Source organism: Drosophila willistoni (assembly GCF_018902025.1).
Source record: "Drosophila willistoni isolate 14030-0811.24 chromosome 2L unlocalized genomic scaffold, UCI_dwil_1.1 Seg72.1, whole genome shotgun sequence".
Classification (NCBI taxonomy): Eukaryota; Metazoa; Arthropoda; class Insecta; order Diptera; family Drosophilidae; genus Drosophila; species Drosophila willistoni.
The window spans coordinates 2,343,679-2,357,784 of NW_025814049.1; the positions used below are offsets into that span (position 1 = coordinate 2,343,679).

The window sequence follows — 14,106 nt, forward strand, 5'->3', positions numbered from 1 at the left end:
TAAATCAAATGGCTAAACATTTTTGTTCTCGACCTGTCATAATTTGTCAAAAAGGGCCAAGGGCACGCCCATTTTTGTTGAAAAGTTTTAAAAAGGCAAACACATGTCTCGCAAAGGACTCTGGAAAAGACTTCTTCTTCTATGTATGCATTTCGGAGTCTTCAAAGCGACCGGGGCCCCATTAAAGTTTTGCACTTGTCACAAGTCAAAGTCAAATCCAAGAGGAAAGAAACCATTTTCTAGATGGACAATCAGTGCGGCAATCAAATGGTAATGTAAATGATTTGTAAATGAGTAAATTGAAGAGGGCAAGGGATGGTTGATGAGGGGGTTGGGAGGGTTTATAGCTTCATGTGGCATGGTATGCCATCTGTCATCGGGCACCCAAAGCTTGTCGTGTTTGAAATTCTGTTGAAGCAGAAAAGTAAGAAAACAACAACAACAACAAAAAATGCACTCACGCACCTGAATCGATAATCAGAGAGAAGGCCTCCAATATTCAGATATCCCAGACAGCCGATCAGCTACCGGGGATTGGGGATCCGTCGGCATGGCAATGCAGTTTGTCTTATGTCTCTCCCTTTCATTCATTATTTTTGTTTTCTCTTGTTGTTGTTGTTGCTGTTGTTGAATTAATTAATTACAATTTTATGATTTTATTAATTTCCAAAAAGAAATGCAAGTAACGCAATGTTCTGGCTGTCGCCTCATGTCCATAACCAAGTCTACATAAAATACCATCAACAGAGGCGTCGCAGGAGCAATTGGGGTGAAATTAAAGGAACATATTAGACCAAGTAAAATATACATGGAATAATACACAACTTCGAAATATGCACTTAATTTAAATAAACCATTCACAAAAGGTCACGATTCTTTTCTTTATGTAAATGAAACTGCCAAATAATCTAAAAACGACTGTCTAGCAACTCCGAAATTGGAATAAAGGATTCCAAGTATTTTCTTTGTTACTCTCTAAAAGTAAAAAAGTCACAAAATATACACATTACATAGTCGGAGATGCTTCCTTCTTAGCGTTGCCCACTTCTTCTAAAGATCAGAATTATATACCCTTTTTGCAAGGGTATAAAAAGTAGCACAACTCTTTAGCAATCTGACAATATAAAGATTAGTGTCTCACAACTCCCAAATTTATCTTAAATTGAAATAAAGTATCGCAAAAATGATCTTATTTGTCTGTAAACATAAAAAATCTGCCTCACAACTCCCAAATAATTTGTTATTTTAAAAAAAATTCATCTCACAACTCTCACATTTTCCCTTAATATACATAAAGCCTAACTCCCAGCTTTAACATACTTTGTTAAAATCAACAACAGAACATCTTGAACTTTTAAATATTATATTATATAAATGTTATCTGGTTAGATTACGAGCTATTTGAAATTAAAATCAACCTTGTAATTTAGCCGGCTCAAGGTCAATCTTCCAAAAAAAGATTTTTTTTTAAAGGCAACATAAAAGGGTGAGCCGGTTGTCTGTATAGCTATTTGAAGAACCACCAAGTTCTATCATCTTTGCTAAAGAACTCCAGAATTGCAATAGCCATACCATGTCTATTATATAAATGTTGTAAATTGTTTCACCGCTCCTCAGGGTCCCTTAATGGAAATTAAAGCCTGTCTCACAACTCCCAAATTTACGTTTTGTGTAATTGATTGGAGCTCTAGAACTATCGTTCCTTTCTTAATTTGAATTAAAACAAATTTCTATTTAATCAGACGCTAGATTCTAGAAGATGACGCTTATGGTTTACTTAGGTAAATATTGCAATGGAAGAACTAGAAGAAAAGGTTCACGAATACTTCTTTTAAATGCTCTATGGAAATATGTCTGATACAGTTTCATGATTTTCCAAGTATAGTAAATATTAAATACGGTGTAACATTTAATGTGGTTTGGTAAGAATTTAATCGAACTCAAGTACAACTTTCTACACAGATACAAAGTTACTTAGATAAGTTTCATCAATATATAGAATTTTCTTGATAAAAACAGACGCTTTTTGAAATTTACTTTTTAAGAAGTATAGGACTTTGTCTCTTAGCCTCAATATTCAGATATTAAAAGTTATTATCATAAACCTTCATAGACTGATGTGTTTTGAGCGAGCTTTTTTTTTTTTGTTGTTTATAAAATAAAAATAAATCTTTAAAAATTGACTTGAGTAGATAAGATTGAAGATGTAACCAAGTTCAGTAACGTAAATTCTGAAACATTAATAATCTTACTTTTTCCCTTCCTTCAGTTGCGATCCTTTTGCTACCTGCGCCCATGTGTAGACGTACATTCATGTCGCTGACAGTGTTCATATCCAAATGTGTGTGTGTGTGTGTTTGTGTGTAGCTTGTGTGTGTGTCATCATTTATCGTATTCCAATTCCCATGGCTTATGGGCACGTACCTTCCCATACACATCGAGCTGATGATACTGGTAATAATAATGAATGTAAATTGCCCAACGAATGAACGATTTAATGTCTTAATTTTTTTATTTATCATGCATTTTCCAAAGCACATCTCGCCATGCCCCACCTCAACCCATTGCCACCCCACCTTCTGAATATACCCAACAACAAAGAAAACAATTTGAAAATAATTATTATGATTATTCACTTTGATTCATCGTTTGGATTTGCCGCCAAAAGCAGTGAAAATCGTATAGAACAAAATTATTTAAATTTATAAATGAAAATATTCTATTAACGAGATTTTCACAGGCGACCGACAGCCAAAGGGGAAGACATTTATCAACAAATATGTCAAAAATATTTCGTGTACCGAAGCTAATTAAATACAAATATATTTCTAATACTTAAAGACCAATTACATGGATTTTTCTTAGAAAAATATTAGAACCGGGTGTCGACGAGTCTGAGTCTAAGGCGGCAAAGAAACTTACTCAAAAGACGTTTAAATGAATATTTAAATAAGTTCCTCACAGACTAGAGAAAGTCACGAAAAAAAAGTTTGCGATAGAACATAGTCAGGATATGGCGGAAATCTATATACGACACATCAAACGATGATGAACGTTGAAAAATATGTTTAAGATTGTTTTTTTTTTCACTGATGTGGCAATTTGAATTAAAGTTCATCTGACAAGTATTTAAAGATTGAAATCAATTATCAGGAGTTTGTAAATTCAGATGCTTTAAAAACTAAACATATAGCTGAATGAAATATTTTCATATAAAGTTAGAATCATATGCCCTTATTAAAAATCAAAAATCTTAGATAAATTAAATTAGAATACTTATGTCTGGATAAACTTTCATCTCTATATATGTCCTTTATTTAGAATAGATAAAAAACTATCTAATTTGTATCCGATTTTAAAGAAAAATATTTCATTCGATGGAAAATTCAATTTACTTTCTTTCGTAGTTTAAGGAAAAAAGTACTTTAGTACAAATTAGAGTCGCGAAATGGCCTCGCCCAAAGGACCAAAAATTCTATACAAAATTCAGATTTTCAGTTGGCTTCAAATCGTCAGTTAGGGCTAAATTAATTGTGGTCTGCAGTTTTTCTTAGTTTTGATTCTACTTCTACAAAGAAATCAAATCTGTAATATTTAAGTTTTTGGCAAAAACGTCTTAAATATATGCCCAAAAACCTGAGTTTTCTTTGTTCAAATGCACCTGTGGCAAAACGGAATAAACTAAGAAGTAAATTTTTATGGTTCATCATCTCAATACAATAACTAACAAATTATAGAAACAATTATTCCATTAAGTTACTTATGAGCCGAAAAATCGAGAAAATCAGAACTAGAATTTGATCTTGAAAATTGATCAAATGAATAAATATGGATTTTTGGATCCCTACGGGTTGAAATGACTGTGACCTTTACTAAGACTACACTCTGAGATTCTACGATCCGTGGATCCTTATATATAGCTAGGGGGTTATCGTAAGAAAATTGGTCTCAAAATAAGATCCATTTCAAAGATATGAGAAAAATCAAATGCCATTTGAAGTAGAGTTGAAAACATGTCTTTTTATTTCGGGAAATTGTTCAACTTTTTTATTAATTCCGCTTCCGTACATTAAAAACTCTGTAAAGAACAACTCTGTCGCAAGAATTTTGAAAAATTCGCAGAAGTGTCTGTTTTACGATGTTTGAAAATAGTTTTCCAGAAAATTAGGCAATTTGCACAGGGACGAAATCTAGGTGGAACAGTTTCTGGACGATATTCTTCGTTTTTCGATGGGCCAATCTTGAATCTTAGCATTAGCTCATTATATACCAGAATAAGTGCTATGTCAGCAATTACTTTTAAAAAATCTGTATTCTCAAATATATCCAAGATATATTCAAATATATCCACCCAATTCAGCTTATCTAGCTAGGTACTTAAACTTTAATTAAATAATTTGTTAAAACATGGCTTTACTTAAGAAGGTTTTACACTCACTACTGGCGAATTGATGTATACAGTTTTATTACCTTTCCTACTTCTGCTGATTGGGCATATGATTTCCCTACATTAAACCAAATTTTGAGACCCCCCATTTAGACACAGCTCTCATTTTGCATAATTTCGGCATTGAGGATTAAACATTGTTCCCGTACAATTAATCATGACACTTCCGGCTTTGAGGTAGACCTAAAACCGAGACCACAAATAACACTCGATGGCTGGTAATAAACCAAATTTCGTTCAGTGCACGTTTCATCCAAAAAGAAAAGGAGAGGAAAAACGAAAACGAACCCGCAGAGTGTGTGTGGGCTACTTCGCGGGAGAGATCATTTAGGATGAGTTACGAGACCTAGAGACTTGGTACGTGATCACATTTAAAGGACACACGTTTCAGATCACAATCGTTAGATAATTGATAAAAGTGTTTAGATAATTTTTCAGAGTCGAAGCGTTAGCTGCTGTTTAAGTAATTGATATTCCAGTTTCCAAAAAGTGTCCCCCCGCTGAGTTGAAAAGGCAAAACGACGGACGCAATTTATGCCACAGCATCCGGGCACGAATGCCACACCCACACCGCCACCCACACACATGTATATATGTGTGTATGTGCGGTGATTTGGTGAGTTGGCAAAATAAAAATCATAAAAAAAGGACACACACAAAAAGAAGATGTTTCTCCCCCGCACCAAAAGCACGCAAAAAGCAAAAGCAAATCATCATCATATGGCCAAACGTTTCTTTGGGGATTCTTCCAGCCGCAACGCCCACCACAACAAAGAGAGAAAGAGCAAACGCGAGAGAGAGAGATAGAAAGAGCGAATGGAATAGCCATAGACAGACAGACGTCCTCAGTCTGGACTTGCTCTAGTTCCGCCCCCTGACTTCCGGCCACGTAAAGTGCTAACTTTGCTCTGCTACGGTTCGTTTTTTTTCTTTCCTTTCTGCTTGTGGTTATAATTTCAAACTCTCATCTAATGTGGCCCTTAGTGTTAGTGTTGCTTTTGTGGCTTGTGTGTCCATAATTACAAAATCCACCCACTGCCCCTTGATTTGGCATAAAAAAAATAATAGAAGAAAAAACTAGAAGCACAAATGTGATGACGTAGTTCCGTTGTGGCACACAACAAACTGAATTGTTTTGGCAACGCCCACCGCTCAGCGGGTGGTCACAATTTGCGGTAATCATCGTACCCCAAACCCGCAACAACAACAACAACAACAAGAGAAAAAAAAGACAGAAATTTCCCCCCGGTGGGTTGTTAAGTGCTCCAGAAAGTCTGGCCACTAGCCAAAAGTCATAAAAAAAAACAAACAAAACACAAAAAATACCAAATTTGATAAACGGTTGACAGACTTAGACGTAATATGAGACGCGATATGGGAAAATTTCGACTTACTTTATGTAATCTTTATATATCTACCTCTAGAAATTATTACATTAAGTCTATTTCAACATATCTTTTTATGAAATTTGTTAAACCATTTGGTTTATAATAATCAACTTAGTACTCTTCTTATGTATTTAATTCGACATTTAAGACATTTAGTCTCATAATAAAACGAATGAATGAATGAAAACTAAAATAATTGAATGAATACAAGTTGTAACTTAGTGATCGAACTAACTTATTCATTTAATGACCGACTGAATCAAATGAGACAAAGGAGTACCACTTCTAATCTAGTTTTAATACTAAATTATTAATATTAAAAATCTCTAGACCAAAATTTTCTCTGCTTTACAATCTATTATAATCACCCTTAGCGATTTTCTACAGGTTATAAACAATAACAATTAAGTATTAAAATACAAAAAATAATCAACACATTTGAAAACTTATTTTCTACAAAGTAGAATTCTTAATAATTTTTCAGAACAGAGACTAAACTTAAAATAAAATAACTGTTTACAAAATGAAATCAATTATAAAATAAATTTCTTTGTTAAATGCACTAGTGAAAAAAATCGAATAAACTTAAAAAACAATTTTTACGATTCATCATCTGAATACAATAACCAACAAAGTACAGGAATTATTAAACTTATTCCATTAAGTTACTTAGGAGCTGAAAAAATCAGAACTAAAGTAAAAAAAAACCTCATACATTCGTGGCCGCTACTGTAGATTCCTATAAATATATATAGTTGATGAAATTTGTATAAAAAATTCTTCTATGGAATCACATCTGGCATTAAAACTATCTTTTATACATACATATATACCAAATGAATTTCCACTTAAAATTTAAACTTTACGAGTTTTCTGGTTATTACTTCAAAGCGATTTCGCTATCATTTGATCAAATCGGACATATCCACCCAATTGTAATTAAATAAATCCCTGCGCAATGCAAAATATACTGAAATGACTAAATGACCACATTTGGCTTTTCGTTTTGAATGGACATAAAAATACACACAAAAACAAAAAGCTTTAGTGCTGCCAGTATGTACAAAAGTTTTGTAAAAAATATAAATGATTTTAAAATATAAATACCCCTAATCATCAAGAGGATCTAAGAGCAATACATCTAAGTTTTGCATTTTAAAAAAAGATTTAATTAAATGATTTTTAATAACCAATGTACATTGTAAGAACTATTTTCTGATGTTAATATTTTATTTGTGTTGTCTCAGGCTCAGACAGCAATAACTATAAATTCCTTTTAATTTTGTAAGTATATGTATGTATAACGTCTAAAATTGAAATAAATTTTGTAATATTAGCAAGTGCTACCGCTACTAAAATTGAAACATCAATAGCATGTTTCATAGCACCGAGTTTTTTTTCAAAACAACTTTAAAGGAAATTTTATGGGGAATAATTAAAAGGATTGTGAATTAATGTATATTTTTTATTTTTTGTCTATACTAACCGTTTATTTATTAAGTTATAGCCTCAGTTTCTTTTAAGATTAATCTTAGTTATCTACTAAAAATCTCTCTTAGCATCTAATGCATCTCAAAAGTTACATCTTATCACACAAAGCAAAATGAAAAAACATATACATGTATAGGATATAAAAAAGATATACACAAATGGAATCTCGAAGTTACAGTCGTTGGACACATCGTCTAACGAATTTAGCCTTATGCAAGCACATGAAACGCATCAAGAATATGATCAAAAGGATAGTAATGCCATAGCCAACCACAAGGACGGCACGTTTGCGTCTACGCCAGCGTTGATAATCATGCCAGGATTCATAACGATTTCGAAACTGCGGAGGCAATTCGAATTTACTGCGACGTGGAAAATAAGATAGATAGAAATCCTCCAGCAGATGACGCACCAATTCATTATCCTCGTTGCGTTTAAAGTCCAGATTATCATTGATGCAATTAAATTTGCGGGGATTACGACGCAGACGATCCAAAGATTCGACAACCTCAGTCAGATTCGAGGTGAGCATCATAAAGTTACTCGAGGAAGCACGTTTAGGGCTGACATTAAATTGATACCTGGGTCGAATAGCGAAATTGGCACTTAAAGCATCGGCCAAGAGGCCACACTGCGACACCAAAGACCGAGTGATGGTAGGCTAAAGAAAAAGGAAGAAAGGACATTAGAAAAGATCTGCGAAAAGTTCAGGCCGAGCTTACCAAATTTGAATCCTCATAACGTTCATAGACAAGTGTGGAGTGAACTATGTTATCAGCTTGCTGATAAGAGCGTGAGCAATTCTGTACCACCTCCTCAAAGTAACGCATAGCTGCCCAATCCAAGGGCGGCGGATATAAACGTGTCAAACAAGTACGCACCTCTCGATCCGACCAGGAACCGGAACCATCCGTATCGAATTCATCGAATATCTCCTCCACACTCAAAGTTTTCGTTTCACTCATGACAAAGGAATAATAGGCAAAGGCATATTGCAAGTCTAAGGGCGATCGAAAGCGCTGGCTGGCAGTAAATCTTAACTCCTTATTGAATCTCAGTTGCATCGCCTCTATAATGTCACGATCGAGCAGAAAACCCACATGGGCCAGGACGTGACGAGCCTTGAAGCCGTAGACACGATTAAGCAGCATATTGGTGGCTATTAGGGACTGAGAGTAGATATCAGTTGATGACTTATAGTCGGGTTGAGAAGTCGAGCTGGCCTCCAACTCTTTGTAGAGGGTCTTTAATTTATCCTTATTGAAATGCTCCACAATCTGACGAAGTTCATTCAATGTGGACACATTTCTATGGCGCATGACATCCTTGAAGTTCGAGGAACTTCCTTTGTAAATTTTACGCAGACCTCTATATCTTGGAAATCTCCGTTTTGTAGTTGGCAACGGAGCTTCCTGGCCACCTGGCTGAGTCTCTGCATCACTGCAATCGCCTCCATCAAATTGACAAGCCTCAATGTTGCAGTGCCTGTCACAGGCTCCATCTCCTATATAGGTCCAGGGACAATCTAAACTACAATCGGGCACCATCCAGGCCTGATAGACCCGTACTCCCTCCGCCTCTGTGTACAGATCATCGGGATAGAGCGGTGCTCCCAGGAATATATCATCGTTTAAGTACAAAAATCGTTTTGATAACTTTGGTATGCGATGCAGAAATGTTTCTATGGCTGCGCTTGAGAATGTGGGCAATTGGTCCACATCCGGAGCTAGTACTTCGTGTGGGACTATGGTCACACGGTCATAACTTAAGTCCAGCCAATTTGGTATCTGACCATTGGTCACTATATACACATGTCGTATCCAATTGGCGTACTTTTCCAAGGAACGCAATGAGTATCGTAATTCGTTTTTATCGTCGAACCGGGAGGGATCATAGTTTGGATCGTAGCCCCTTATGGACTCTATAAATTTCGCCTCCGACCCATTGACCCAAGTGTAGACCGCATCTATGGCCAAGCAGGGAGCATATAAAGCTCGGTCGTCCCCGTAGCCCTTCACTTGATCATCATCGCTAGACATCAAAATCCCAGCCAGCCACAGCATCAAGACCAGACCTCCAATCACTAGAAGTATCCAGACAATTTGTTAATCTCAAAACGTGAACCACTGACTGTCAGATTCCTCACCTGACAACAATTGAAATTTTCGGCGTGTTTGCATTTTTATCAGGTCCAGGGCACGCCGGACTCTTCGTTGCCAGGGACGGCGCTTCAAACGCATATTCGAACGTTATCACATTTGTGCGTCTAGGCTGGGCGTGGTTTTCTATTTCGAAGCAAAAGAATTATTATAATTGTATAATTGTAATTGTAATTGTAATTGTAAAAAGAAAAACAAATTTTTTACCTGCAATTGTTTACGCACATCCCAGTATTTTGCCCACTATTTTAAACTCCCACTGTTTTTAATATCGGGCTCCCCCTATTTGCTCCAGTTTTACCGGCACCCTACTCCCATTATTTTTAATAACTATCGATTCTGCAAGACTTATCGATTAGTTATCATTTTAACGACGACAGAGGGCGCTTCTCGCGATAAGCCGAGAGTGCCACCTCTAATCACATGACCGTACCGTCATAAGGTTTTTTTTTCACACTGGAACAGACGAAATTGGGACTGGAGGAGATATCTAATTTTCCCATTTTTCTTTTGTAGTTTTCTGTTCAATTTTTGGTTCGTTTTGCTTTTTATTTGATTTTGTGCACTTTTGTGTTTATGCTAATTTGATTTAAATTTTGATTTTGCTATAAAGTGCCTTGTCGTGCCCAGCGAGAGAACTCGTAGCGAATATGTTGGGAAAATCGCTGATTGCGTTGTGCGTCATTTTGGGGGTCGCCTTGGCCGAACAAACGCCCGTCTTCCTATGGGGAGCCAACAGGTGGGCATTCAAAAAACAAAATAGAAATCATTTGTAATCCTTAATGTTTTTCTTTGTGTTTTTTTTTTATCTAGTGCGTCACACCCTGCCCTGAGCACAGTGTCCCAAACTGAATTCGCTGATCAGCTGTCGACGTTGCTGGAAGATCACATGGTTGTGGCCTTTGAGGAAAATGGCGTAAGAGGCACTTGAAAATAATAAATAAGTTTTTATATACCCATGCCTTGCAACGCAGTGACATTAGAGAAATCGTCCAAGCTCCCTACGTTTATATATTGTCGATCAGTGACCTTGCATGAAGTGATATTTGTCCGGGAAGCCATATAATGATCCGATTATTCCGATTTTGAATGTGGATTTGGGTAAAGTTAGCTTTAGATCACATTGGAGCACCATAAAACTGTCTGATCGTACCATTATATGTCCTACTGAGCTTTATGCTAATCCGACCAAGATATAGCAAATAATAACGTCACTGCTTGGGTATAAAAAGACTTTGAATCACTTTCAGATCATTTTTCTATATCATTTTCCTTAATTAATCCTTCTCTAGCTAAGCAACAAGGATTTCCTTTGCTCAAGTGTCGAAGGTCAACAATCGTGCTATGCCCAGTTGAAGGGGGTCAGCCCAAAGACCTATTACACCAGTGTGGAGAATCCCACAGAGGCTCTGCGTTCGGTGGCCACCAAGAGAGAATACAACACCATCAATGCCAGTGGCCAATTGGTTAAACCTTTGAAATGCTCGGCTGGCAAGGCAGTTACTATAACCTTTGATGATGCCGATGCTGATGTGGAGACACGTGAAGCTAAATTGGAGTCACATGGTAAGTGTATTACAAAGGCAAATGCATTTCTTCAGTACTAACTGATTCATTGCAGACGCTGCTATTGCTGCCATCACCAAGCAATTGGAGTGCAAAGTGGCTTATCTCTATTTGGCTGCAGCCGGTACATCTCCGCAACCAAAGCAATTGAGCCGCTCGCGTCGTGATACTGCTGCCACAGCGGACGGTAATATTTTCTTTGGTGGAAATCAATTTCAGATTTTCTTCACGGATGTCAAATATAACGGAGAATCAATTGGCCAACTCCCGGAAGGCAAAGCTGAAGTCCAAAATGCCAGCACTACCCAATTCTCTGTTACGATTGAAACACAAAACGCACAGAAACCCATTACATTCGATGTTACCCTTAGTGGCGGCTATTATAGCATAAGCAATGTGAAATACGATAATGTTGTCTTCCGTAGTCCGGATGTGAATGCTCCCACTAGCTTCTCCTACACATGCGCTAGCCTGGTCTTGGCTTCGGCTGCCACCAATAATCAATACAACACCTTGAGTTTTACTTCCATTCAACTCCAGGCTCCATTCGACTCCAGCTACCAGACGCAATTTGTATTTGGTGATTCCTGGGACTGCGTTGGATTTGTCACACCCGGCATTCTGATGGGTCTGCTGGTAGTTGTCCTCCTGTTGGTCATTGTCTTTGTTGGCGTCTGCTGGATGATGGATATCAATACCATGGATCGTTTCGATGATCCTAAGGGCAAGACTATTACAATTAATGCCAGCGCTGATTAGTCTAAAACCCGCCCCCATTCAAAACACATTTTTATTTTCCCTCCAATGTTTGCTTTTTATCCATTCCTTATTTTCCTATACTCCCCCCTTATTTAGCCAGGAAATTAGAAATTACACCGCATAATTTCCCTTTGCAAAAGTCAGTCCAAATACTCAGCATCAACAAATAACAAAACCAAAATTTGGATCTGACCTTTGCCAATGGAAATTCTGTTTCGCTTGAACGACTTTTCTTTTATTTTATCATTTAGCGTCAGTATTTTTTGCATATGGAAAAGTTACGCACAGTTTGTTGTAAATAGTTTGTAAGCGCGCGCGTGTGTGAGTGTGTTTGTATGCCCGGAAATTGTTCAATCTTTAGATATATATATATATATATAGCTCTTATATCTAAGTGTTCAACAGTTTCGTTATTGTTTGCATTATTTATGCCTTTGTATGATAATTTATCATCAGCCAGAAATTCCTGAATTCGCCAGGCCTTTCGATTACGAGAAAAAAAGAAACTACCTTATAAAATACAATAAAGTTTTTCTTTTGTTACAATTGTATTTTCCGAAACATATGTAAATTGTAATAAATTGTAATACCAACCTAAGAGATATACTTATCAATTGTTTAAAGTTTAAACATTTAATGGGAATTTGTTTCAGAAGATATTTGAAGATTTTCTTGAGTCCTTTTTAAGTCCATTTTATTATAATTCTTGATGGAATATTTTAAATATTCATAGCAATTTTTGTAAAATTTTTTTCTGTCCTTGGGAATTGTAAGAATTTTTGAAACATTTATGAACTGGAAGTGTTAAGATCCGCTAATTAAGATCTAGTTCTTCAGACTTTTTTGGCAGATATAGAATATAGAAGGCAAAACTTGAAGCGTATATTGGATAAAATTTATATTTATAGATTCATTATTTGATTTCTAAATGCTATGATGTTAAAATGTGAATATTTGCAATAATTTTCAACTATTTTCATCTCTTTATACTTCCAAATAATTAATCTTCCAAGTGGTCGGGAAATTTTGCTGAAAGCTTAATGTATCAAAATGCTCCCCTCGAAAATTACTGAATTCGAACTCCCCGAAAATATTTTCTAGATCAGTTTATGGTTATGGTTCATGATCCATAAAGACGATGGTCAATCTACAAAAGGAGTTCCAAACTTTTCAAGATTTTGCTTATTGAAGAGGTATATATACCTTTTATTAGTTACTTCTATGCACTAAAATAAAACTGGATGAAAAATAGTTACATATTCCATAAGAAAAGGCTTATACTTGGCCTATAACAACTCTAGGCAGAGTAACTGAATTTTAATTGAATTTTCATGGATTTTTCTGTGTGGAAAAAGTCATAAATACAAATCAAAAAGTTTTATGAAAATTTATTGAGTTCGTATTGACTGAGAGGGAGATGGTGAAGAGGTGGCAAATGGGCCAAACTACTCGCCTGGCTGGCAGTAAAAACTTCACCCGAAATTGGTATAAAAAAATATAAATTCAAAACGAAAAGATATGAAACACTTTCTGGCCGGCAGGTTTCATTAAGTTGTTTAGAGACCACCCCCACCCCCCAGTAGAAGGCAAAAGAGAGGAAAAAAAGACATTGTTTATGACATTTTAATCTCTTGTTTATACGCTTGACTTTCATAGAACTTTCCACAAGTTCCCGCCCTTCGCTCCCTTCCCGTGGCCCGCCCCCCACCTTGTTTTTTGGGCTGCTGGTCAAGGCGTGCGTAAAATAAACTCTTAGCTTGTCAGCATCAGCACTCTGCATAGAGCAAAAAAGTATGCTACAGTTTTGTGAGCCAGGAAAAGGACTCAGTTGACTGCACCCAAAGTGCCTGAGAGCCATGTTGTTGTTGTTTTTGTTGTTGTTGGCGCTGTTGTTGCATTAGAAACAGGTCAGTGCTTTATGCACACAAATGAGCATCATATGACCCAAGCGAAACGAAATGCAGCCAAGATGAAAATGGAGGCAAGCCAAGAAAAAAGGAAAAATTTGGGTTGAAAACTAGTGGGCGTTGATGAGGGTAAGAGTTATATGGGTGGACGTGGGCGTGGGCGTGGGTGGATGGATTGTAATTATGCATAAGTCAACACGCGGCATTCGTAATGAACTCTACTCTCAAAAGCGGAACGTTGAGGCACTTTGCTAAGTTCTTTTTTTTGGGGTTTCTTTTTTTATTTTTATTTTTGGCAACCGAAAATGTCGCCAACTGCAGCAGCAAAAACTTATCCTGGTCCTGCAAAGTTTTTGGCCACCACACTAAAACTAGCAACTAAGTGTATG

General features: G+C 36.4%; 2 protein-coding genes across 2 annotated transcripts; one reads left to right on the forward strand and one right to left on the reverse strand.

Annotated features, from left to right (window-relative positions):
* Nucleotides 1-7,299: 7,299 nt before the first annotated feature.
* LOC6646162 (N-acetylglucosamine-1-phosphotransferase subunits alpha/beta) lies at nt 7,300-9,743 on the reverse strand. Its single transcript, XM_002068762.4, has 4 exons — nt 9,693-9,743; nt 9,473-9,611; nt 8,049-9,409; nt 7,300-7,987 (listed from the first exon to the last, which is right to left on the reverse strand). The coding sequence occupies exons 2-4, from the start codon at nt 9,564-9,566 to the stop codon at nt 7,499-7,501; spliced, it is 1,944 nt and encodes a 647-aa protein (XP_002068798.1). The 5' UTR covers nt 9,567-9,611; nt 9,693-9,743; the 3' UTR covers nt 7,300-7,498.
* A 181-nt stretch (nt 9,744-9,924) lies between these two features.
* On the forward strand, nt 9,925-12,408 carry LOC6646193 (V-type proton ATPase subunit S1). The gene is made up of 5 exons (XM_002068761.4): nt 9,925-10,019; nt 10,099-10,224; nt 10,299-10,401; nt 10,778-11,051; nt 11,107-12,408. Exons 2-5 carry the CDS (start codon nt 10,136-10,138, stop codon nt 11,808-11,810), a joined length of 1,170 nt encoding a protein of 389 aa, XP_002068797.1. The 5' UTR covers nt 9,925-10,019; nt 10,099-10,135; the 3' UTR covers nt 11,811-12,408.
* The last annotated feature ends 1,698 nt before the right edge of the window (nt 12,409-14,106 follow it).